At 42.9% G+C, this 27,681-nt stretch overlaps 1 protein-coding gene across 1 annotated transcript; it reads right to left on the bottom strand.

Annotated features, from left to right (window-relative positions):
- Positions 1-69: 69 nt before the first annotated feature.
- On the bottom strand, positions 70-27,681 carry sh2b2 (SH2B adaptor protein 2). The gene is made up of 9 exons (XM_084951730.1): positions 27,465-27,681; positions 15,403-16,336; positions 7,805-7,906; positions 7,477-7,568; positions 6,991-7,091; positions 6,734-6,895; positions 6,409-6,611; positions 5,703-5,877; positions 70-3,686 (listed from the first exon to the last, which is right to left on the bottom strand). Exons 2-9 carry the CDS (start codon positions 16,303-16,305, stop codon positions 3,352-3,354), a joined length of 2,073 nt encoding a protein of 690 aa, XP_084807856.1. The 5' UTR covers positions 16,306-16,336; positions 27,465-27,681; the 3' UTR covers positions 70-3,351.

Below are 27,681 nucleotides of genomic sequence, written 5' to 3'. Positions count from 1 at the left end.
AGTCTGTTACCTGCCTGAACTTTTGAACGGTGACATCTCAGCGGGAATAACTGGAGAAAGCGCGCAAAAGTTTGTTCACATTTTATTCACAGAAATATAAAGTAGTATGTCAAGTACATCACTTTGTACAAAATTACACAGACTCTTCAAAACTCAGCCAGACAACAGAAAAACTCGGCTGTAGGAGTGTTAAGAAAATAAAAGGGAGACGATGAGTAATCTGCGATATGTGAGATGGCTTTCTTGCAAACAAACAAGAAGAATCAATCAATTGTACATAAGTAAGACTCAATAGGAAAAATGTAATTTTACAACGGCTGAGGAATAAATATGTCTCAAAAATAGGATTCAAATTGGCACATGAACCGCTCCGTCCGCTCCTCGACTGCAATCTCCTGTGAGGCTAAATGGCCGCGCTTGAAGGGGCAGTTAACGCTTGATATGTTTATTACAACTGAAGAAAAGTGTTGCATATGTGCCACCTGTTACAAACAGCTGCTCGCTTGGCTGTTGCACTGTCTGTTTTTTATGCTTTAAGGAAAAAGAAAAAAAAAAAAAAAAAAAAAAAAAAAAGACTGACATGTTAGGAAATATGCTTGTTCACTGCCTTGCCAAGAGATTGCTGAGATGACTGACAGGAAATGTGAAGCTGCAGTTGCCAAATTTATCTTTTAGATTATTCATTAGAATAAGGGTGTAACAGGCGGAAATCTAGAAGGAAAAAACTCCTCATCTGCCCTCTGTAATCTAAGAGCCTTTCATCTGATGAGCACAAGCATATGCACGTACTTTGAAGGGTTCTGCTTAATCTACTATGCCAACACTTTCCAGATGGACTTAAAATTCTCTATACTGCACAGTTAATCTGGCTTGAAAATACCTGTGATTGGACAAAGTCTCCCTACCACAGGTTAGAGTTTTTAAAGCTTCAAAACAAAGCCATGAGAGATGCAGGAATCCAATCATAGTTTTCTTGGATTATTGCTCACTGGTGCCAAAATCATGTTGCCTGCCCCAGTTTTAAGACTGGAGGTAAAGAGGGTTCAGCTAAGATAGGCTGACTCCATTCGAGGTGACAATATCCATCTATGAGCTTCTCCGAGGCTCATTTATGTCTCCTTTATTTAGCACAAATCCCAAACTGCAAGTGTGTGCTCTGTTTGGGCGAGCTTGCAGGTTGCTTGGAAAGTAGCTCCAGCCAAAAATTAGTCCAGCATGCAATCAGAACATATTGTTGTACATGTTACACAAGCGAGTCTTGGCCAGGAAAACTGCTCCCTGTGTTTCCAGTCTTTGATTTAAATTAGCCACCTGTTGGCAGTGTGGCTTCACAGGAAACAGAACTTCCTGAACTACGGGGCACTTGCAAGATAGCCCAGAATCAACTTTGGTCCTGTGGTAGCTGTAACATTCATGTGGCCAAAAAGCATTTCAAATTTTGACCATGTTTTTGAAAAAAAGTGTCTGACACCATAGATATAGTTCAGTTTTTACTTTCCAGAGGGTCACCTAGTGACAAGTCTGGTTTCCAGACATCAAATAAGCACCGTGCGATTTCTACCAGCAATCACCTGACAACAGTCACCACTTACCACAATAACCGACTGCTTTTTACACGCAGGCGAGTTTCTGTTTTAGTTTGACTACAGTGCTAATGTCAGCCCGAGTCACAGCTTTGGAAACACGCCTCCGAGGGAGGATGTCCTGTCATAAATCCCGTGTGGCTCTAGCTTGCAACGAGCAAAATCTGTTCTACTGTAAGAAAATCAAAATGACTGACAGTAATTTTCCGAAAATTGAAATGATCTGGCGCAGGTCCAAATAAGTTCTGCTAATGTTTAGCTCTGTTCAGTCCCATTCATTGAACGCTTTGCTGCTTTTCACTCTCCAGATAAACTGCAGCCAATGTAAGTATAACAGAGGCAGTGATAGGAAGTGATGGGGCTCTGGTTGTATTACACTAATAAGTTATTAGCAATATTTCCAAAAATGTCACACTTTTCCTTTTGTGAAAATGATGTTTTTCTTGAATAATTTTCTGCATAAAGCTTATTCCCATGTCGGCACAAATTAAAGCAGTGATGCCATATCTGTCCATTCAAGCATGGCCATGTAGTACCCTTTATTTAACTAACTGTGTCATTCCAGGTCACACCCAAAAGCTCACCTGCAGGCCACATATACAGTGTACAATACTGCTACCATTCAAAACAACATGTCCCAAGTCCCTCCAATAAATGCTGGATTTGGTATAATTATATTTTCAAGGCATTACTTTAATGTGATCTATATAAACAGGATATCTAATCTACAGGTTATTCATATGCTGAGCGTGAATACAGAACCGTCACCAGATGGAGGGACCCCGAAAACCATGTTTCAGAAACACTACTGTAGCACACCGATCATCGAAAAATATTTGCACTCTAATACACCACCACACACTCATAGAAATACCCCAGTAGGACGACAAAATTGGAGCCACGCTTCCCTGTTCGTGCAGACTTCTATTGTTCATGTTCCATTTAAACAGTTTTAAACTGATTTGTAACATAACATATGACCGTGTGTGTCTGTGTAGAAGAAAATGCTTTCAGTATGCAGATATGCAGGTTCGGTATGTTTCAAACAGTAAATTAATCAGATAATTGTCAGGCACTAAGACCCTTTAGGCTGTACATGTTTGGGAAAAAACATCTCCAAGCTAACACTAACACACCCATGATTGCTGTACTTATGTTAGTGGAGAGCAAAGACCCAGAGCAGGACTCTGTAGGGAAAGCCCACAGGGAAAGTGAGGATATCCGGGACGGGCTCAAAGCAGCTTTACAAACATTAACAGAGCTCATGAGGGAAGGGCTGTTTCTTCGGGGTCATTTTAAACTCGCAAGCCTTCGGCAGGGTGGTGACACGGGCTCTGCTCCCAGGGAACTATGGGTAAGGGTGAACAGGAAGTGGTCAGTAGAGATGAATCAAAGCCATATGACTCTACTGGATGACTTCCTCTTGCTTTCTCCACCTATGATTACATTCACCACAGCCTTTTTCTGTTTTTTTTTAAACAGCTCCTTCTCAACCTTAACCCATCCTTTCCTACCTGTAGCCCTCACTGTCTCCCATTAACCGGCATCCACAGAGAAATCCACAGAGGCGGAGGGTTTTTATGAGCATGGCCACGCTGCTAAGGATCATTATCATCCCATCCCTTGTCAAATCAGAGGAACAGGAAATTGCCTTGAAACAAAAACCGACAAACTGGATGATTAGTGATCCAGTGATTTGGACCATTTTTATCATCAGCAGAGGAGAGCCCAATGTAGCTTTCAACTTTCTGGACCTGGCCTGGGTCATTTAGTAGAAAGAGTACTGGTTCTCCACAGCTCGGGCCCTGCGAGTCCCATCAGCATCATGATAGTCATCAGATGTACCACTAGAGGCCTCCAGCAGACGTTCAGAGCTATTGCTCCGGCTCTGCAAGCCTCCACCTACTCCTCCTCCAGTACCTGGGTCGCTGCGGGAGAGGGAGGGAAGGGCGGTGGGTGAGGAGGAGGTGCTTGAGGAAAGTGGGGCATCAGATGGAGGCCCCGTAGGTGCTGCGATTCCAGGAAGGTGAAGAGCTGGCTGGGCTGAATCTGTTCGGCACATTGCATCCCTGGATGGAGTAAGGACTGGAGGCGAGGTCACATCTGTAGGAGATTGTGGGGAGAAGAAAGGGATCCTTTTAATAGAGGACATATTAATTATACAGAATATTCTGTGCTGCTGCTATTTGTTTGCTGGCTTCCACTAAGAGAGTTGCTTGTAAAAAGCTTCTTCACAGAGCAGTGTGTAAACACAGGCGGTGCGAACCTCCTTTATTATCCTTTCTCTCAGAAGGCAATAACACCGACAACACTGTTGCCAAAGACACGCCTGACCAGCGTATCAATAAAGTCTTTTACACCCTGAATCAAACCCTCACTGTGTGTGTGTGTGTGTGTGTGTGTGTGCGCGCGTGTGTCTGTCAATGAGTGCGTGAGTGTGTGCAGCATTTGAGGAAACAGAGGACTTCTTTGTGACCACCAGAGTGGCTAAGAGCCGGAGTCTCGGCCTGCATGCAAAACTCCTGCGGTATAATCGCCCCCTCACTCTCCTGTACAGGAGGGCATTTATCCCATGCCAGGAGAGTGGAGGGCAGAAGGTGGGGGTGGGTCTTTTAAATCCAGTATTGTTTACATCTGTGTTTACCAGCTTGCAGTTTTCGAATTCTCTGCCTTTGCTGGTGCATTGCAGTGTATCCTGTTATATTACCTACATCAGATCTGTGGAGTAACGACGCCACTGGTTTAACTTTACAGTTACAGATTTATTACAGTTAAGAGTTTAGGTCCAAGCTTATCGATTGCCACAAATATTCTACGTATAAAACTGGTGAGTGAATCCTTCCTAGAGCCGACAGCTGGATGCTGGATGGTGAACGGGTTGAAACAGCTGGCAGAAAAGCAAGGCAGCAGTGAGCAGATGGGAAATTCTGCAGCATAAATAGCCATGTTACGTGTATATGATGCAGTGGAGCTCAAGTTGCTCGCCTGAACTAGTTTGCAGGGTTCATGTGATAAACAGTGAGATATAAACAGGTCCGAAGCTCCACAGGAAACCTTACGTGGAGTCTGAGTTTGAGTTCATAACAACCTAATAATCATTAGTGTTAATGATTATTAGGTTTGTGAGTAAAAATTCAGCAAATTAGCAGCTAAAATTATATTTACCACTTTATTAGGTACATCTGTTCAACTGCTCATTAATGAAAATATCCAGTTGCCTGATTACATGGCAGCTACTCAGTGCATTTAGGCATATAGAGATGGCATGGCTGAGATCACCAGCTGAAGTCCAAACTGAGCATCAGAAAGGGGAAGAAAGGTGATTTAAGTGACTTTGAACATGGCACAGTGTTGCTGCCAGATGGGCTGGCCTCATTATTTCAGAAACTCCAGATCTACTGGAATATTTTCCCACAACCATCTCTAGGTTTACAAAGAAACATACAAAATCCAGCGAGTGATGTCAGCGATCAGAGGAGAGTGGTCAGACTGCTTTTCGCTGATAGGAAGGCAACAGTTACTTAAATAACCACTTTTTACAACTAAGGAATGCAGAAGACCATATCTGAGTGCACAACACAACAGAACTTGAAGCAGAAGTCCACACCAGGTAACATTCATGCCAGCTAAGAACAGGAATTTCTATAAAGATAGGAAAAATGTTGTCTGGTCTAATGAATAAACAACATGAAAACATGGATCCATCCTGCCTTGCATCAATTGTTCATCGTGGCGTTGGTGTAATAGCAGGGAGAGATATTTTCTTTGTACACTTTAGGCACCGTAGTAGCAACTGTTCATCATTTAAACACAACAGCCTAGCTGAGTACTGCTGTTGACCATGTCCATCCCCTTATGACCACAGTGTAGCCATTTCTGAAGGAACCAGCAAGTTAATGCACCATATCACAAGGTTCACATCATCTCAATTTGGTTTCTTGGATATAGCAATGAGTTCACTGCACTCAAATCACCAGATCTCAGGCTAACAGAGCACCATTTTGGACGTGGTGTAACAGGAGACTCACATCATGGGAAAGTACTAGTAATAGAAGGCATACCAAATAAAGTAAACGTCGAGTGTACACAACATGTGTTGTAAGTTACTGCACTGATTACCTGTGTTTGAGCTCCGCTGCACTTGTACATAGGAGCGTAATGTGATGTCAGCTGAGCCTCCAGATTCAAGGGGGATGGGGTGGGCGTGGAAGTGTCGCAGCATGTCCGATACGGTGTGGAACCAGAGGTGGTGGACGTGGCACTGCCCATTCTCATTAACTGACAGACGCAAGTGCTGGTAGGGAGAGTGGAAAGGTGGAGGGTGGGGGGGGCATTAACAAGTAGAGAGAGGTTTCGGTAAATGAGAAAGAAGAGGAGAAAAACAAGAGACAAAGCAAAGTGTGAGACACAGTGAGCATCAGAAACAATCAGACAAACCAGACCAAGATAGAGGTCAGGACATTATTTGAGAGACTTATTGCTGTGGCAGACCGCCCAAGGCTGACACCAGAGGAAGAGGTGGCAGCTGAAGCTTCCTCAGCACTGCCGGCTGGCAGGATGTGATGTGCAGGGATCATGTTACATAAGAGAACATAAAACATTGACATTACTGCAGCTTTTCCAGAGCCTGAGCAACTGCAGTCCCCAGAATTCACAGAACAAAACAATATGTATGTCATTTAGTTAAAGCTGCCCATTTTTTTTTAATTAACGAAAATAAAAAATAAACATTTATTTTTTCAGCTCACCAGATAAAACTGAAATCATTTCCAATGTGCAAGTTTCAGTCACATGACATTGCAGATCGTCCATCTACTCATCTCACCTTGGCTTTGCCCTGGAAGTTGAAGGTGAGGACGTACTCGCCCGGACGCGTCTCGCTTTGACGAATCACAAACAGCCCGTGGCTTCTCGCCCCACCGGCAAGCACCAGCTGAGCTGCACGTACGCGGGACAGCGTGCCATGGAACCACGGGTAACCTGCCAAACTGGCATCTCCATCTGAGTCTTTTGATCCTTCACTGCCACCTAAGCAGCGTCACAGGAGAAACCACGGTTTATTTTTCCCCATCTGTAATTTTCTCATGTTTATTTTCTCGTAAACCTGCTTGGATCACCCTGTAAGGAAAATAAAATGAATTCATCATTACCTGCAGAGGAGTTGGAGCCCTGGGCCTCTGGGGATTGGAGGAAGCGCTCTAAAGGCATGTGAGATGGGTGCTGGGTGAAAGGAGGTTCCCTGCAACGGACTGAGGAGGTGCTGTAATGCTCTGCTGCTGTAGAGCACGATCTCTCTGGAGCACGGTACACTCCTAAACATGTTTTTATACATTATTGTATTGGTCAGTGTCAAAACATGCAATACACGGTGCTGCATCGGAGACTAAAAACAAGTCTCTACGCTCACCCTCAGAAAGCAGCTCGCAGCTGCAAGAGGCCACCATGGAGCACTCTTTGGAGGCCTGACCATGAGGACAGGACGCCAACTCGATGTCATCGCCGCTGTCACTGTACACAAGCAGTTGGGTCAGAAGAACCGCAGGAACGTATACACATCCACACACATGAGCAAACAAACATCAGTGAGTCCTAACAGACGACTCTACACAAATCCTACAAGCACCTACACAAGCGACCTTTCTGTTTATGTCCTGAGCTGCACTGACAAATGTCCACTCGTCCAAGAAACTGGGCAGGAATGTCCGCGGTGCAGGCTCGCCCATGTTTATGCTCAAGAAAGTTGTCAAAAACTCTAGTAATTGGATGATTAATGACTGTGTGTGTTCACCCTCCTCCCCCTTTTCCCGTCCACTCTTTCCTCCGCCCCCCGCTTCCGTCCCTCTCTCCTTCTTTCCATCTTCAGTCAACAGCAAATATTTATCTGGTGGTTTACCCGGGGTCTATGCAGTCCTGGATGTCAGCAACCCACGAGTTTTTCTGCAGCGAGTCGATGGTTTCCAGGATGTATTCTCCCCCGTTTTCCACCTGTGGAAGCAGCCAAAAACTGCAGTCATACACTGAGCTGTGTTCAGTGCACCACGTCAAAGCAAAAAAAGAAAACCCCACCAAAAAACAGGTGAAGTGGAACGTGACTTCAGCAAAGTCACGGTGTACTTGATTTGCATACCAGACGTTTTTTAAGCTCTGCCTTATATGTAGGGTTTTTCAGTGTTATTGATGTTAAGCAGGAAGTTGTGCACAAATATTTGTGTATTTCCTACCTTAAGAACAAACGTGTTGTCCTTGTCAGGCATCTCCAGCGGCATGGTGGTCCGGACCTCCACAATGGCTGATAAAGGGATGCTAACTTTGGGCTTTGAGGACTACAACATACAAACAGACGCATATTAAAAATAGTGCACATACATGCCACATACTAAAGGCATAAAGTAAGCTTGTTGCACTTGACACCAGTGAGTCCCAACAGGTCAGTCAGGACTCAGCCAAGGTTGGTAAGATATATACATAAGATATATACATATACATATATGTATATATATACATATACATATATGTATATATGTATATATATATATATATATATATATATATATGTATATGTGTATATGTGTATATGTATATATGTGTATATGTATATATGTGTATATATATATATGTGTATATATATATATATGTGTATATATATATATATATATATATATATATATATATATATATTTTACTTATTTTCTGCCCGTACAAATACAGTTACAATGGTGGATGCTGATATTAAATAATGCAAAAGATTCAGAAAATGAGGTCAGCATATAACTAATCCCTTGTAGCCAATAGCTGAGGCTTCAGACTGATCAAAAATGCTTGGTTTCAGGCATTTATTCCTAGATGTGGCTCTAAATGATGTCGATGAGAGGAAGATTTCCTTCATATGGCACAAAGTGCAGCTTTTGGAAGAAAGCTGGCTTAAAGTGATAGAAGATAAAACAGCTTGTTTCAGATAAACTGAGCAGCTTGTCCTAGTATAAAATAAACATGGACTGTTTTGAACTATGAATCATGCAAAGCTACTCTAGTGAAGCTACTCTAGTAAAGTGCACCTCTCCTTCTCCTAACATACGAGGTTTTAAATAACCAGGCCCCATCTTTTATTGAAGGCCTCATAGTACCATAGCACCCCTATAGACCACTTTGCGTTCATACTGGTAGTTTTCTTGTGGTTTGTAGGATATTTAAAAGTAGAATGGGAGGCAGAGCCTTCAGCTTTCAGGCTCATCTTCTGTGGAACCAGCTTCCAGTTTGGATTCAGGAGACATTTACCCTCTCTATTTTTGAGATTAGGCTTAAAACATTCATTTTTGATAGAGCTTATACTGAGGGCTGGATCACGTGTGCCTGAATCCTCCCTTAGTAACGCTGCAACAGGCCTAGGCTGCTGGGGGCTTCCCATGATGCACTGAGTGTCTCTTTGTCACTCACTTCCTTTCACTCTCTGTGTAATTGTACACCACACATATATATATATATATATATATACATATACACATATACATATATACATATATATATATAATTTCAACCCCAGAAAAAAAATTGCATCTCTGTCTGTGTGGCAGTTGAGTTTTATGCCAGTGTACTATTACCCAAAGCAGAGGAGGCAAATATAATTGGTCCAAAGTTAAAAAGAAAAACGTTGGGTTACATCCTACAGGAGGTAACTGCAACACTTGTAAAAGTAGAAACTGTATATTTTTCTAGCTTTAAATTAGTAGTGCGGTAGTTTAAATAGTACCACTTCACCACTTTACCCCCTCTCTTTAGTGTGAAACACACAAAGATAACTTTTCCAAACCCTCAAACTTCGCTCTCATACATGATAATTAAGGGGCAACATGCAGTCACAACATTTGGTTCAGCCTTAGCAGTACACCCACAGATTAAATAGTACAGCTCAGTTGAAATTAACATTCATTTAAATAACTTTTAAGTATCTCCATGGCTCAGATTTTATGCAGTATCTCATTTCAAAGCCTATTTTTTGGCGATTATTCCTGCTGGCTGACTAACAAATACGACACAGGAAGGCTTTATAAAAGCGTGAACACAGAAAACATGCTGGCCTCATGTTCCCCCTCTGCAGAGAGTTGGATCCAGATGACAATTGCAGCAGATCCGGTGAATGTGTGTCGAGGTAGTGAGCCGTGAGCCGTTTCTGTGTGTGTTTCAGGAAAGGCGGAGTGGGAAGAGGCTGACTGACTGATGGTCAGTCGGAGGCTTTTATCAGCTGATCTGTCTGGAGAAAACACCGTCCTCATCTTGATCCACCTGTGCAGCTGGCTCTTGTCCCCGCCCACAATCCCTCTCTTTGGATCAGATGTCAAAAACCATTTCCTGTAATAAACTATTTCCTGTGCGATCTAAGTGGGCTCTGTCTGTCAAAAAGCAAACCAGTGCACATAGCAGTTTGTGCTTAAAACTCTAATAGTGTGTGGTTGTTATCTGAGATAAGTGAGAAAAGTGACTTTGAAAAGGGGGCTTGGCTTCTTTCAAGGGCGTAGAAGGCTCTGAGTTGGTATAATGACAGGACGTAAAACAGTTTGAAACAAGACGAATGCATGCATGCAACAGCTTTCCCTGACTGCTGTGTATATGTGCATTACTGTGTTTCTATATTAGTCACTTTCCTGAAAGTAAAGGCTCTGATAAATAAATATTTAGCATTTCACAATGAATAATGTATGAAATGAAAGCTGCAGTAGTGACCAAAAGTACACACATGTTTTTACTTATTTTCTGCCCGTACAAATACAGTTACAATGGTGGATGCTGATATTAAATAATGCAAAAGATTCAGAAAATGAGGTCAGCATATAACTAATCCCTTGTAGCCAATAGCTGAGGCTTCAGACTGATCAAAAATGCTTGGTTTCAGGCATTTATTCCTAGATGTGGCTCTAAATGATGTCGATGAGAGGAAGATTTCCTTCATATGGCACAAAGTGCAGCTTTTGGAAGAAAGCTGGCTTAAAGTGATAGAAGATAAAACAGCTTGTTTCAGATAAACTGAGCAGCTTGTCCTAGTATAAAATAAACATGGACTGTTTTGAACTATGAATCATGCAAAGCTACTCTAGTGAAGCTACTCTAGTAAAGTGCACCTCTCCTTCTCCTAACATACGAGGTTTTAAATAACCAGGCCCCATCTTTTATTGAAGGCCTCATAGTACCATAGCACCCCTATAGACCACTTTGCGTTCATACTGGTAGTTTTCTTGTGGTTTGTAGGATATTTAAAAGTAGAATGGGAGGCAGAGCCTTCAGCTTTCAGGCTCATCTTCTGTGGAACCAGCTTCCAGTTTGGATTCAGGAGACATTTACCCTCTCTATTTTTGAGATTAGGCTTAAAACATTCATTTTTGATAGAGCTTATACTGAGGGCTGGATCACGTGTGCCTGAATCCTCCCTTAGTAACGCTGCAACAGGCCTAGGCTGCTGGGGGCTTCCCATGATGCACTGAGTGTCTCTTTGTCACTCACTTCCTTTCACTCTCTGTGTAATTGTACACCACTTTGCATTTCATCAATAGTTATTGTTAATTTTTGGCTCTCCTCTACAGTGTGTCTTTTGTCCCGTCTTCCTCCCTGAGCCTGGTTTTGTCTGAGGTTTCTTCCTGTTAAAATGGACTTTTTCCTTCCCAGTGTCACCAAGTGTTTGCTCACAGGGAGTCATCAGATCACTGTATTATTGTAGAGGCTTTACCTTACAATGTAAAACGCCTTGAGGCAACTGTGGCTGTGATTTGGTGCTATATAAATAAAACTGAATTCAACTTAACTGAATAAATAATGTGGAGCTAAAAATAAGCACAATAGTTCCACCTTTAAAGCTGGTCCTTAGGTTAACTGCCTCTGCTGCTACTCTTCCTCTTTAGTTTGTGCAGGTTAGTTTTGTGGTGTGAACCAGAGCGGGTTATCTCAGGCATTGCTGCTGTGTCATAATGCAGGCAGCGAAAGCGTGCTGCAGTGTGCCGTCTCTGCCACACAGAGCAGCCAGCAGATAGATGGACCTGACAGGGACGGAGCTGGAGTCAGAGCCAGGAGCGGGCAAGAGTGAGATTTTATGAGTCAGTTTATCTTTCATGCACTGTTGACTCTGCACTGTTATGACTTGTACTGCGCGAATACGATGGCAGTGATAAAGCAAGTGAGAGAGTTGCAGAGCAGGACCGTCGAAATGCATGTGTTTAATTAATGTGTCATCAAGGCCGTAACCGCCGCTCTGAAGTCTCAGGCTTGTTCACAGCTGATAATAATTTTCCCATTTTGGATGTTAATAGAAGTTAACAGATGAAACTGCTTTAGAGCCGTCGTTACATTTTTTGTTCTTTTTGTAGTTCTTAGCAACTTGGCAGAGTTCGAGTGACTGACAAAACTATTTTGGTTCCCATTTTCAGTTGGTCACTGCTGACAGTTTGCCAAAGGCGCGGAAGCGATCGATATTTATTTTTTGCACATGAAAGGGAAACTTTGTGATCCCCTCGCCTTATAGAAATCAATGTAAGAGCTTCCTCTCTCCCTCTCTTTCCCACAGTCTCAGCTTTTCTACTTTCATACCCCCCCCCCCGCCCCAGCACGTCTGCATCCCACCTGTCCTTACCCCTCTCCCCCATATTCCCACCAGCCATGATCAAAGGACAGTGGCAGATTTACACACAATCAGCTGCACAGCCTTGTGGCCTACTTAAGGTCAGGGGCAATGATCTGGAAATCCCATATAGACAAATGTGAAGGGTGTGTGCACACACGTGAGCGCGTGGTTTGAACTGTGTCGTTCTGCGTCAGCAGGGCTGGATCGCCCAACTAAATTTAAAACTAGAATTTAGGAAGTGCTACTACTACTGGTTATTTTTATTACTTCATCACTTTTTAAACATTTTCCTAATCTATAAATAGACTTGAGGAACTAGAAATGCACTAAGCTTGGAAAATTAAAACTGCTAAAGACAGAACTCGCAATACCAATAATGGCTGTGAAAAAAACTAGATTTCCAAAATGTGTAATTAAAAGTTCTTTTTCCATACCATTATCTGTTTTTGTTTTTGTCAGCTGGGTATGTTGGGAACACTGAAAAACTTTAAAATATATGGAGATGAGGACAAATTACTAAAAATTAAAAGGAACTTAGCTGAAATCTTATTATAATAACATAAATCTCTTTGTTTGTTTGAGTCTTCGGCCGCCCTATCATGATCAGGGGTTGAGCAACCAAACTTGGCACACAGGTACAATCTTAGGTCCCGAAAGGTTCATATTTATACTGGATATACATGTTGCCTCGCAAACTTCTAGCAACGGGCTGAAATGACTTATGTTTTGCATTTATGCAACTACAACACCTGAAAATAAAATAAAAGCTTCTTATAGTTTTCTTATTGTCTTCACATCAATAACGGCTCACGTATATACAGAACAACTGAATTATACATCCTAGCAACCACAAAGCAACAGGCTATGTCTGTGCTGGTTCTCAGTGATTCGGGTCAAACTAGTCTTTGTGAAGACACATCCCCTCTTATTCAAGAGGCCTCTTCAGCTTTAAAACAACTGGAGTAGAGACCACCCCTTTGGAGGTGACCCACTACTGACCATGTGAGTCCTCACATGAACCAAAGGCCAGTGTCCAGAGGTGAAACCTCTATGAGACACTGCCCCACCATCATGTGAGGCTATGACTCATGTGAGTCACCTGAGAGGGGGTTGAAATACCTCACTGTGTAAGAACTGAAAGAGCCTCTCGGATGAGAGGCCAAACATCTCCACAAACCAAAAAAAGTTCAGCTGCCTTCATTTTCAAGCTCTGACCACCCGTATTTATTAATCTCTGACTAAGATTAACTATATCAGTTTGTCAAAAGCACAAACAGGCCAAAAGAAACACGCCGACAACAACAACAATCTGAGACACTTAAGATTATTGTTTTAGTTGACTGATAAGAAAAACATATTTCACGATTATTATTAGATTAAACAACAAAGAGCTGGTGTCCACTTCTCAAATTCTAAGGATTTCAGGTTTTGCACACTTTTTTACATTTGAAAGCCAAAAACAACTATCTGATTAATGCAATAATAATAAATAATAGCTGATCCATTTTCATCGTAATCATTTTTTCCTTAACTCTCCACCAGAGATGGGTCAAGAAACTTGATACCAGATCCAGCCAGACTAGCCCGTACACGACTACTGGTAAGTGCCTCGGCAGACGCTGCTGTTATGGGTTTTTATGCAACGTTAATTCATTTTGACATAGATAATGTTTTCAAATTCCTAACTGACCCAAATAATGACAAAGCTGCCGGTCTTAGGCGATTATATTTGACATTGCTGTGTGTTTACATTCGGTTCTCTGGTCATGGCTGACTGATCAAACATGTGAGCCACATGAAAACACAGCTCACTCCAGCGAATGACGCTGACAGGATGTGCCAAACTTAAAATGCAACCTCCTCAATTTATTATTAGTTAATAAGTTAGGGTTAGGGCATCATTATTAACCATGTCTTTAAATGCTACTAGAGTTTAGGCAAGCAGCAATCGCAGTGGAAAACAGTCAGCCTCTAAAGTCAAACACCTGCTCAGTGGTTAGATAAGGAAACCCAGACAGGGCTGTCGGCATGTTTATCACAAAAGATTTAAAACCTTTCATTCCAGCACAGTTTCACCTTTCCTCAGCTGTCCTATTTTGTGTATCATGGTTTTTAAAATGTCTAGAGCAGGGGTGTTAAACATAAGGCCTGGGGGCAAGAATTGGCCAGGCCAAGACTCCAATCTGGGCCATTGGATGTCTTTGGAATAACTGAAGGAGAGTGAAGATTTTGGACTTTTATTGTATTGTTGTATTTTCCTGGTTGTGTAGCTTTTCCTACTGATAATGAGCTCATCCATTGCCATTCGTACACAACGTCAAAGTAATTAAGTAGTAGATAAACATTTAAATAAAAGAAAAGTTCCCATTTTTTCGCTATCTACTCTAGAAATGATAGTCTGGGCCATGAGCTACCAGAACTTTAACTCTGTAATTTTACACATTTAATTTTTTCCATCCATCCATCCATTCGCATCCGCTTATCCTTTTCAGGGTCGCGGGGGGCGCTGGAGCCTATCCCAGCTGTCATAGGGCGAGAGGCGGGGTACACCCTGGACAGGTCGCCAGTCTGTCGCAGGGCCAACACACAGAGACAGACAACCATTCGCACTCACATTCACACCTATGGGCAATTTGGATTAACCAATTAACCTATCCCCACTAAGTGCATGTCTTTGGACAGTGGGAGGAAGCCGGAGTACCCGGAGAGAACCCACGCAAACACGGGGAGAACATGCAAACTCCACACAGAAAGACCCTGGCCTGATGGTGGAATTGAACTCAGGACCTTCTTGCTGTGCGGCAACAGTGCTAACCACTGTGCTGCCCATTTAATTTTTTTGTGCTGACAAATTTCTTTCATTTATGACAGCAGCAATTCTTTATCGTGAAGAAAAACTGAGATGTTCTATTGAAACTGCACTTCTTTGGCTTATATTATCTTAAATATTTTAAATGTTTAGTTAAACTTCGGGCCGGACCAGTTAAAGGTCCGGCCCACTGCCTGTAGGCTGTGACATAAAGTGAGTTTGACATCCCTGGTCTACAGGGAGCACCTGACCTCAGAGGCATGCTTACTTTGTACACCTTCATGCCTGCTAAGTATAAAGTTTAGACAATAAACATCACTGGTTAGCATGCCAATGTGTAATAAGAATGGGCTGCTGTTATGATAAGCACATTCCAAGTATTGATAAGAGTATCAGTGTTGATATACCTTGGGTGGTACATAGAACTCTAGCAGGAACCTCTCCCCTTCCTCCCTCTTTGCCTTCCTCAGCAGCAGGCGGCACTTCTGCCACTGTGCAGCACCCATACAGTTTGTGTCATCAGCCACCATGTATCTCAGTGCTCCCTCTCTTTGGATTTCCAGGAGCTCAGCCTTGTGGCCTTGGGAACCCCGTGGAAGCCGAAGCTTTTGGGACCACTTCTCCCCGCCCGCAGCCTCCCCTCCTCCTCCCCCATTAGCCTTCCTGGTCCCAGAGGGAGCATCGGGTTCAGGGGAAGCCCGTCTATGCCACATTTCCTTCACCCCATCCACCACACACAGGCTCATGTTCCTCAGGGAGAAGCCCTTCTTGAATCGAGCCTTTGGGTGACTGACTGAAACGTCCTCTGAACTGCGAGACTGTCCGAGAGCGGAGACCTTGTGGGTCGTCTGAGGGCCCCTGGAGGCAGTGGTGCCGCTGCCTCCCCCATTTATTCCTCCCCCTCCGCTGTCCATACTGTCCAGGGAATCACTTGAAGCCCCAGCGTCCTTGCGTCTCTGGTAAAGGTCGTGACCGTAGGACAGCGGGCAACCCTGGATCCCCAGGAAAGGAACGATGCTGTACTTTGTCGCTGCGTTGGAGCCGTCCTCTCCCGGAGAGGATGCTTGGTTTTCCCGGGCCTGGGTCAGCGCTGCAGAGAAGCACTCTAAGAAGTGTTGGGCAAAGTGCTGTGAGAAGCTGGCATCGGCGCCTGGCGAGTCATAGCAGGGGTTCTCCGACAGAAAGCGCTGGAACTTGTCAGCGAAGTCTGCAGCAGAGGCTCGAGCATGGAGCTCACAGAACTCTCGCCAGTCGGGCAGCGGGCACGAGGAGGAGAGCTCGGGGCTACCGGGCAAAACCGCTCCGTTCATCACTGGGCCATGCCAACCCACCGAGGAGAGGCTGAAGGGGAGGAAGAAGAGCACAGTTAGTGTGGAAACTATAAATGGACTGCGACATGAATTTATCCATCTCTTGGTCTTGGATGTCACACGCAACAGTTGTGGCACAGCCTGCATGTGTGATGGCACAAAGAAGAAGATGAGGCAGACTGCAAACCAGCTTGTTTGTCATTACAATATTTACATCTTAATCATATGAAAAATGAAGTGATTTTCAGTGAAATATTTACTAATAAAATATTACACATTTTTACTTTTTTTGCACTGTTAAGCAAAACAGCTTCTTCTATGATTTATGTACACAATGTTAACAGTGTTATAGGATATGTGAAATCAGCCTATTTTTCATTTTTCTAACAGACAATTACATTTTTTAATAGTTTATTTATCGTAAGAAGATATTCAATCTAAAAGAAAAACCTCTTTAAAATATCAATCTATGAGGATATAAACGCCACCACGTTTCTAAAAAGCCAGAAAATGACAGAAAGCATGACCTGAGTGTCCTCAGTTGCCGTTATAGCTCTGGCGCACAAACAGCCCCCCATTTCACTGTGTTGGGGCTTTATTCACTTTGACTTTGAGTCCAGATGTGTGACAGTCCAAGATTATGAGCAGTGCTGGCATGCCATGAAGGGCTGAAGTTGCCATGTGAGCAGATTCGATGTGACAGCGGATCGAAAGGAAATGATCCACAAAAGCTCGGTCTCTATCACTTCTGAGCCTCGCCAATTGATCATTTGTGACGCACGCTGAGATAATCTGAACGATCTGGAAGTGTGTTCTGTCAGATCAGGTTAGCGCGGATTGCAAATTCAACACAAACCGATCCTCTTTACATCCTGTGTGTCTCACTCGTTGGCGCTTTTCTAAATAATGAGTATTTATGAGAGTTGCTCTGATCCACTCATCCTTGCATTCCTCTGCCCTCCAGCAGGTGTGTGTTTGCATGATTCACTCCTCAGCACTGCCTACCCTCTCTGGCCCCAGCAATGCCAGAGCGCAGCACATCACTGCAAAAACTCTTCGCTGCACAGTCAGAGTCATACCATCTTTGTGTCAGCAGCAACATCCAACGACAGTTTTCACCTCCCTCCCCTTCTCACTCCCTCTCTCTGCTTCAGCGCGCGAGTGACTAACACAGCATTAGCAAAGAGTGCCAAACCATCAGAAACATGCTGGTTTGATCATTTCTGTAAAAGCGCGCAGATAACAAAGAAGTTAACATGTGAGTGGGCAGGCCGGGCAACATACACAAAGGGACGGCCAACACTCCCCGCGCCGCGAAGGCTTATTCTCAGAGCTGCCGGGCTTCTCTTGGCAGTTGACTCACAGTAAGAGCTCAAATGTTTGCTTACTGAAATTGCACTCTTAAACCAAATCATGCATACATTTGCACTGCAGAGTTTCCTGGAATTTCTCTGGCAAGCAGCTTTGTTGTCATTTTCAAAAGCATCAGTGTGGGTTGTCTTTTCAGAAAGGATTAGCGCTCTCGCCGCTGGAATGAAGTCTGACACGCATGTTCAACTACAAGCCAGTCGCTTTCTTTCGTTTCTTCTCCCACAGATCTGAAACAAACAGTATGCCAGATCACAGAGAGGATGTGATAAAGGGAGCTCACTAGCACATCTTAGATTCTAAGACCTGGTGTTAAAATTTTAGAGGAGTGCGGTGATGGTTAGAGACACTTGAAAGTAAAGGAACGGCTCAGATTAACAAGGGAAAAAATGAGAATGGTTAATGTTTTCCTTTAAACTACAGCTATTCACAAATCTATGGGAATTTAGACTTATTTTACTCCTTTACTTCATTTAAGTGTGACGAAGCGGGTGGGTCAGGGGTCTCAGTTTAAACAGATGTACAAGTTATATGGTTTATTTTAGTCACATCTTCTGGATGAACATCTTTATACTCCTCACCAGTTACCCAGTTCTCATCTATGACCCACCAAAATAGTGTTTGTGGTGGCTCGGGATTTAGAGCAGGTCGTCAACTATTCAAAACATCAGTAGTTTGATCCCCAGCTCGTGCATCTGTATACTGAAGTGTCCTTGAAACACTTCCTGAATGCATCCATGTTTCCCATGGATTGCATGTGTGCGTAAGAGTGAAAAATGTGTCTTTGGATGCAGCTTATGTTGTAAGAAGCTTCTGGGTTTAAACCCATCTGACGACGATCATCAGGTTAACTGGTGATTGTAAAGTGACTGCCGGCGTAATCGTAAATGCAGAGGGTGTGCCAGCACGGTTTAATGAATTCACTGAAACTTGATAAGTGGAAAAAAACTGTTTTTACTATAATACGTGTACTGATTTTCCTAAATCTTACCTCTGACATATATCTGCTATACAATATTATTTAAAAAAAATGTTTTTAATAAATAGAACTACAATTGAAACCAAGCTAAAAGAAAACATTTTCAAACAATAAAAACTAAACTGAAATGAGCAAACCTGTCCTGGAAAAACTGTTAAAAAAAAAAAAAGTTAAAATGAAATCAGAATAAAAACTAATTAGAAAATGCAAAACTATAATAAATCTGCTGAATTCAGTTGAACTAAGCATAAAGGAGTCTTCATGCATTGAGTCCACACAATTCACCAAGTTACAAATCGCAAATTAGCAACAGATTAATGTTAAATGTCCAAACCTAGTTGTATCTAAGCCTTTAAAGGGTTAAAAAGATAATCCATCAAGCTCCACAGCAATGCACTGCACTGTCCACTGGAGCAAAATGTAACATGTGTCCCTGCAATTACCATACTTTACTTGAAACAGAGGAGGCCTAAAGACGTTTTTAAGTTGTGAGCGCTTGGGATAAACATGCAAACTCCACCTATAAAGACTCCAGCTGGACGATGGATTTGAACACAGGACCTACTGGCTGTGAGGCGACTGTACCACCAAGACTGAATAGTGAAGAAAAATGAAAGAGAGGCACTGAAATACATCCTAAGAGGTATCAGACAGACACAGTGGTCATTTTGTGACTCTGTTCAGTTTCACAAACCAAAGAAAAATCATTTGTGAACCAAAAAATTTAAACTGCAAGTTGCTGACTGGAAATGTCAAAGAATAGAAATCAGCCAGTCAAATTCGGATGGAAGGGAAAAATATTATGACTAGCAAATTAAGACAAAGTGCATCATTGATTTCAGGTTGGACAGAACGTGTTAGGCATCCACAGAACAGTATAGCTTCTGGAAAGAGTCACAATGGACCTGAACCCAAATCCATTCATTTACCACTTATTACAATTAACTCTTATTAAATATTATAAAGACCATTCAAGCCTAGACTTATTAGAAAGTATACAGGGTGATTTTCATAACTCAACAGTACAAGGTTTGCTCTTATAATGCCTTATAACTGATTATAAAGCATTAGTAAATGTCTTATTATCCCCAATGTTAAAAACTTATTAGGAGAAAATTGCTAAACATTTAAAAGTAAAAAGCTAAATTCTCTTTCCACTCATTCATGAACTTCATTCACGAATCTATCACTTCGTTCATCTAAACATCCATTCATTCTTTCTTTCACAGCACACAAGATTTAACCCAGTGTTGTAATAATTATCTCCCTCGCCTTGAGTGTGTGTGTGTCTGCTTGTGTGTGTGTTGTGTGTGCGTGTGTGTGTGTGTGTGTTGCTGTTGCTGTTGCCAAGGCAAGGAAGTCAATATCCATTCAGCTATTTAAAAACCTGCACTGGGCCCACTTTCCACTCATTCAGCAGAAAAACAACAACACATTGTGAGGTGCGATTCTCACACTCCTGCCCTTCTGTAAAGATGAGGATGCGCCTCTCTCAAGGATACTGAAATGACAACACACATACACACACTAACACTGACACACTCAGTCATCGAGTCAGCATGAAACTCAAGCCATGAGACGCTGGAGGAAGTGGACGGCATTATGGTTTTCTGAGGCTCAGCAAACTGAGACTGACTACATACTGGAAAGACACACGAGGATATAAAGTTTAAATGATGGCAGAAACAGCCAAAGCAGAGTGATGGGGGGAGGTGATGCAGCGCGGATGAGAGAGGTCCGTGGTGGAAATAGTCGAGCTCTTTACTTGAAGTACTGACCAGAAATGTGTTTTGGGAACACATTTTTTCACTTTACATTTGACCGGAAGCGGAGGGAAAGGTTCAACTCTTTTTCCTAACGTTTGTTTGACAGATGTACTTCAGACAGTTTAAGTTTCATAAACCTAACAACACATTAAGATTAAACTGATATCTTTAAGTGAATAGGTTGTGCTCTGGCCAATATATTCACTCGTGGCTTGAGTTTCATGCTGACTCAATGACTGAGTGAGTTAGTGTTAGTGTTAGTGGGAAGCATACATCTGTTAGCCTGTCTGCCCAAACTCACTGATAAGAAAGGTAGTAAGAGGAGTCAGGTATGGAAATACCTCATGGACACCTGGCACTGTCTTTGTGGAAGCAATTATTTTTCTATGGGCTAAAATGTTTGTATCAGCTAATGCTACATAAAAGCTTAAGCTAACGTAATGTAGCATTAAGTAGGCTACTCAGCAACCATGCAAACATTTTACCCTGTGTCCTTTGAGCAAAATATAAAGTCAACATTTTAATGATATAGAATGCCACTGATTTAAAACCACTTTTTAATAAAGGAGGTCATCTATAAGTACACAGAAAACTTAGGCACGGAAAATCCTGTCATACTACTTGTATTGTCACAGACTGCTACATTTCTGTTATTGTGACTTCCTGTGTTTTCTCCACTTGAAAAAAGCAAACACTATGTTGTGTTGCTGGTGATGCAAAAATGTATCTACTTTGCACAAAAAAAGAAAGTAGTATTGAAGTAGAAAAACAGCAAAAGTCAAAAGCAAACGTTTTGGAGTTTTTTTGGGGGGGTTTTCAAACGTTTCTAAAAAGTCTCATTTTTAACAAGCTCTTTGTAATATGGTTACAAAAAGTGAAAAGTTCATGATAAACTACACCTATGAATGGCTTTTCTTTAATTACCATTGTTTGAGAATTCGGGCATAAAATGGCCTTCGCGTGTTGATCTGGGATGTGTGTGAGGAACATATTCAGCATTTTAGCTGCTAAATATTCCACTGCTGACAGCAGCAAGTCACCTGTTTCTGCTGCTAATTACAAAGGAGCAATTTATAGGCTTATCACAACAAGCAAACTTTTCCTTTAACTCTACTTTAACTCAAAGGCGTTAAATTTACTGTGGAGTATTTTTCTGTTGTTGTATAGGTACATTTGATAAAGTAAAGAACCTGAATACTTTTTCCACCACTTGAAGGGGGCATGTGTTTGCTCCACAGGCCAGCTGCTAAAACAATCAGTGATGTGTGGAGGTGGAGACAAGGGGAGCGTAAAGAAAGGGAGACAAACTGCAGGATGGGGGGGAGCAGGGGCACCCTGTAGTTTCTCACATTGCCGCGACTCCCCTCAGATTTTTTTTCAGCTCCGATGATTTGGAAGCAAAAGAAATAAAACAGACTTAAGGGGAGTCGTGGGGAATCTAAAAATGTTTACCTCCATCCTCCAGGCCTCGAAAGGCCCTTTTCCTTCCTGTTACTTGTCCCTATCGGTTGTAAAAATCTACCACTCCTGTGCACCCACCACCTCCTCCTGCTGGTGCGTTCCCCCAGGGGAGGGGGCAGATATCTCTGTCAGGTGGTCGGGAGCTCTGTCTGTAACTGTAAACTGACTCTGGGGGAGACTGCAGAGAGATTACTGTGCAGGGAGAAGTGATTGGCTACAGCCTGCAAAACACATCATACAAAATCCATTCACTTCATGTACCTTGTAGAGCTCTCACAGGGCTGAACTGAGCAGAGGTAGGAATTACACATGCCCGATTAATACTGTGGTGTTTTGGGTAGTAATATAGAGCTACTGAGGAAATGATACTTTAGCTAAGCGGACCGGATGCACATGGATTTTTATTTATGTAGCCATGTCTACTTCTGTGCACTTTCAGGGATAAACACTGCACTTGCCCTTTACCAGACTTATATGCCCTATATGCTGCAAGCAGCTGCGTGCCAGGAGCACAGTCTCTGCGATTGTCTGAGGAGGATGATTGGTGATGTTGTGCTCCCACTCCAGGGAGTTTGAGCCCAGACATGTTTTCTAAGATTAGCCTGCTACACAGGACAGCACACAGCTAGCAGCACACTCAGTACAGTGATGTACACATACAGCATCTTCAACGCTCTCTGAATTAATTAACAATGTGTTCTTATATAAGATGGAAATATGGCAGCGCTTTGAAATGGACAAACGATATACTGTTTATGTGTTTATGCTCTGTGTATGCATTTGCACACAGATTTGTGCGCACCATTCATACATGCCAAAGCTAAACAAACTCAGTGGACACTTTATTAGTTATGGATTGATACTACTGGGTTGGATCCAACAAGCTGCTGGAAACATTCCTTGATGATTTTAGTCCATGTGGGCGTGATAGCATCACAAAGTTCCTGCACGTCCATGATGTCAATCTCCCGTTCCACCACATCCCAAAAGTGCTCCCTTGGATTGAGATCTGGTGACTGTGGAGGCCATTTGATTGTGTTTAAGACGCCAGCTTGAGTTGATTGTACCTTTGTGACATGTGCATGACCTGTAGACAACAGAGAATGAGTACACTGTGGTCATATAGGGATGGACATGGGCAGCAACGATGCAAAGGTAGCCTCTGGTTTAGACCAGATTCTGACCCTACCTCACAAATATGGCTGCAGAAATCGAAATCTAGACCAGGCAACGTTTATCCGATCTCCACCAGAACCAAAGCATTGCCTATTGTCTGGTTTTGCCCGTGTGAAGTAACTATAACAGTACAGCACTACTATAAAAGTATAGAGTTGAAATAGATCCCCTCCCATTAATGAGTTAAAACTTAAGAAACAAAACAAGAAAAACACATTAAAACAGTTAAAACAACCAACCAATTCTGGATAAAGTTAGTCAGTCAGTACTAATACCTGAAACCATTTTAAGACCATTCAAAGTTGTACTGCAACATACCTGCACATCAGCTGCCAAACACATTAATGTTAAATATTGGAGTTACTCCATATAGTGCCTTTAAATAAAGAGATGAATCAAAATGCTTCATGCAAAATTAAGATTTCCCTTTGCAGCAGAAACATGCTGCAGAATAAACAGGATAGCTCTTTTGTTTTGATACTTCACGCTAAAGGAGGACCGAAGCAGACACAGGAGGAAAGTCACGCTGACAAAAAACTGACTCACCTACAGAAGACACAATACGGATTATTACAGCAGTCCTCCAGGTGTGTGTAGGAGTAAAGATAGCAAAAGAGAAAGAAGGGTACTATGCACTCCAGGTTTGCCACTACAGACGAAGAAAGGATGATGGGAGTGGAAGGAAAACCAGAAGAGATGTAGGCGAATCATAAAAAAAAAAAAAAAGAGTGAAATCCCAGGAGAGAGAAACTGGAGATAGAGAGGTATGATAGGGAAGGGGATTAGACGTTGCAGCAAGAGAAAGAGCAGAAATAGAGGTCAGCAGTGATAGACCCCGACCTTCGACTACTTTTAGATCTGTTCACTTCAGAGGAGCTGGTCAGTGACCTTTAACCCAAGCGGCGATAACCTCATTTCTCCCCAAAGCTCCTGAATGTCTGGAAGAGTTTCTGTCCTGTAACACAGGACCACCGCAGAGAGCGTCTATGTTCACTGGACGGGTGACGGCGCACGCAGACAGACGTTATGAAAGCTATACAGCCCTGATCCAGACACTGATATGCCTGAGCTGTCTGTGCGAGCCTGTGTATGTGTGCGCAGAGGCAGACAGATACAACAATGATAAGAAGCCAGTGGTGATGGAGATCGAGCATTCCTGAGGACCAAATCACCAAACTGTAACTGCACACAAATAAACTGAGTCGGCTCACCTGCGGGATTTTTTTCCCCAGACGCTACTAATGATGTAGGTACGGCCTCATCGCTCAGATATTAAACACATAAATTAGCGTGTCCTCTGCAGGCAGACTTTCCTCTCTCTCTCGCTCTCTCACATGCTTCCTCTGGCAAGCAGTGACAATGTAAATGTTGAGTGAGCTCAAGCATCCATATGGCAGCCAGTGATAAAGGACGAAGTGTGTGGGAGATGCACATTGCACCACTGACTTCCATTTCCTGTCTCTCACCCACCAGGTCTAACTAATTTCACAGATGACCACAGGCCTCTCACAAAGAAGCACACAGAAGGAGGAATACTGTACAACCTGTGTGAGCGTCGAGTCTTTCAGCTGCTGGACTAGATGGGCTTTTAATTTGTGGTGAAGCTGATGCAGAAAACAGCACGATGATAGTGCCGACAGAGGTTGGAGACAGCCGCTTACACAGATCTATGTAACATTACTTTGTGGTTAACTTCAGCCGTGGATTAGTCCCTGTAGTTTACTTATGAAGTCATCATATTTCATCTTTTCAGTCTCGCACGCCTTAAATGATGTAAAGTAAAACGTGAGCAAATCTGAATCTGAATATTTAGATCTGCACAGAAATCTAATTTTCATTACTGATCAATCTGTTGGTTACTTTTATAATTCGTGTGCCTGTGTGGGTTTCCTCCAGGAGCTCCAGTTTCCTCCCACAGTCCACAGTCATGCATGTTAGGTTAGCTGTAGATGTGAATGTGAGCGTAGTCGCCATCGGTGCTCTTTAATGGACTCGCACTCGGTCCTGTTTACTCCACCCCATCTCTCCCTGTGCCAAAGTAACCCACCACCCTGACGCTGTTTCAGTTACACAAGAAATATTTTTTATGTTTATTTAACTGATTGAATATCATATAATAAATAATAAATAGCAAAGCTTAATAGGCATGTCGGTACATGTCAAAGTTTGAGTAATGGTATCCTCAAGTCTTTTTTAACCACATAGAATATTACAAAAGTTTCTCCTAGAATCTGAGCTACTTTCTGCACAGCCATGTCTACAGTTTACAGGTCATGGTCCAAAAAGGAGAAAATATCCAATGAGCACCAGTTCTTTGGGTGAAAAGTGCTTTACTGATGTCAGAGGTCAGAGAAGAATGGCCAGACTGCGTTGAGCTGATAGGAAGGCAACAGTAACCATAGTTACACCCAACATATGCAGAAGAGCATAATGATGTGGGGGATATTCTGGCCCCCTAAATACCAAATGAGCATTGTTTAAACACGGTTCTCAAATGGTCCCGTGGTCAATACGTCTGAATATAATAGCGCACCTATGAGATGTAGTGGATCTGGGCCCACCCAACATGCTGTTGAGGAAGGTCTGAAACAAAAAGACGGTCCAGGTGTACCTAATAAAGTGCCTGTGAGTACATTTTGGTTTAAATCAGTGCAGATGGAGAAACACAGGGTTGATTTTGCAGTAATTATTTCAAACAGCATCTAGTTCTGTGAGATCTCAAACATCGAGGAAGTAAAACACAACACAGAGTATGAAAGATGTTCCAGTGTCAAGATATTTGAGGGGCTGCCTAAGCAAAATGTAATTACTGTATAGAATGATTTTTTTTTATTAATGAAAAAAGTCCATCACAACAAGGTCTATGACATTACTCAAGTTCATCAAGACCATATAAGAAGACAAGACAAAAAAGACCCCAAAAATATTATATAGCTGAACTATCAAAAGTCCTATAAATGTATATGTATATATATCACTATTATATTTGACTAGAGCGAAGCCCAGTGTTGATTCAGCTGTGCAAAAGACACGTTGCCTAACTGACCGCATGATAACATCTAGATTTTTTTGTTGTGTTCTCACGGTGTAGAATAAATAACATCACTTAGCAGTCATACGTCACACCTTAGAGTTTTAGTGAAAGTATCATCTTTCAACCTGGTCTATCCTTTAAGTGTTATCAGAACATAAGAATGATGGAACAGCCTATACACCAGCACAGTCCGCACATAACTACACCGCATTGTATGTTACTGTGTTTTATTGTTTTGTTTTTTTGTTTTTTACTTTACTCTGAGTAGATTCAGAGTTAAATGCTTAGGTGTTGTTTTCTCACCTGGCACAAGAGCTCAGGCGAGTTCCAGAGAAGCTTAACTTTTATTCAAAGAACTGTTCGGTCTTTGACAACCTTGATTTTTAAAATCCTAGTTAAACATCACAAAACAAAAACAGCATCGCCAGTGCAATATTAGAGAATTTAGTTAGAAAATACGGGAATAATATGCTGTTTTCCTTCTATTACTTCAATAGAAAACCATAACCTGGAGACAGAGACGCAGTCCAGCCTCGGAGGAGAGTTAGCAGGATGGTACAATGATGTAAACATAACAAACACGAGCAGGCCCGCATCCTGGTCCAATCTGACTGATAAGGCTTCATATTGACTGACTGTCTCACATAACCAATAAAAAGACACATAAGAGAAAGTCAATAGCAGGCCTATAACAGGCCCACTGCAGGCCCGGGGAGCCTATTTAAAGCCGACAGTGAATCGCTGTGCAGGCTGCGCACTGGACTTCATGAATGGGAATCGGCAGCAGCCTCCTGCTGAATGGCTGACAGACACAGGTCCAAAAGCAGGCGATGAATGGGAGTCCGCGTGTAGAGTCACGAGCTGGTATACTGATTCTGGATCCTCGCGATCGGAACCGGACTGTGCATCATACCAGATCACATCAGGGCCCCCGAGCCCTCCTGTGAGCCACCACACCGACTCCCCCAAGTCTATTAAACGGATTAGCCCCCCTTCTTACACCGCGACCCCCCTCAAAACCAGGAAGCCTCTCTCACACACACAACCCCCCCCCCCCCCCCCCCCAAACAACAAGCCGCTATCATCATCAAAAGACCGCACTCGCTCTCTGCCTGGCTCTGAGCGCAGGTTTAAGCTGCGGGGATGAAGCGGGTTTAACACCCAAACAGAGCAGCCTCTTCTCCGCCTCAGCACCTGGAGGTGTGCTGCTGCTGCTGTCCTCGACAAATCACGATGCTGACTCCTTTCTGCTGTCAGCACGAGCACACGAGAAAGGCTCTGCAGAAATGTCTAACCCTGCGCGTCAGGATGGTCCAGACGCGCTAAATAAGAAATAAAACGCAGCGACGGCTTCTGCGGTGCCATCAGCTCTCACCTCAATACAGGAGTGCTGTCATGACGCTGGCGTGTCTGAGGCGATCCCGGTGAGGTTGTTCACTTTTCGGGATCAAACATGGTCATTCCCCGGGCTCGGCTGCTGTCTTTACGCGAGCTCACAGCCGGTCAGCTCTACCTCCATCTCCGCTCGACGCACTATGCTGCTCCTGCTGAACGCCTGGCTCCGCTCTCCACAGACCACCATCAACCGGGGA

The sequence above is a fragment of the Perissodus microlepis genome, chromosome 14, assembly GCF_051167445.1.
Source record: "Perissodus microlepis isolate ML-2025 ecotype Zambia chromosome 14, ASM5116744v1, whole genome shotgun sequence".
NCBI lineage: Eukaryota > Metazoa > Chordata > Actinopteri > Cichliformes > Cichlidae > Perissodus > Perissodus microlepis.
The sequence above is the reverse complement of the archived record's forward strand: the minus strand, read 5'-3'. Positions and strand labels throughout refer to the sequence as shown.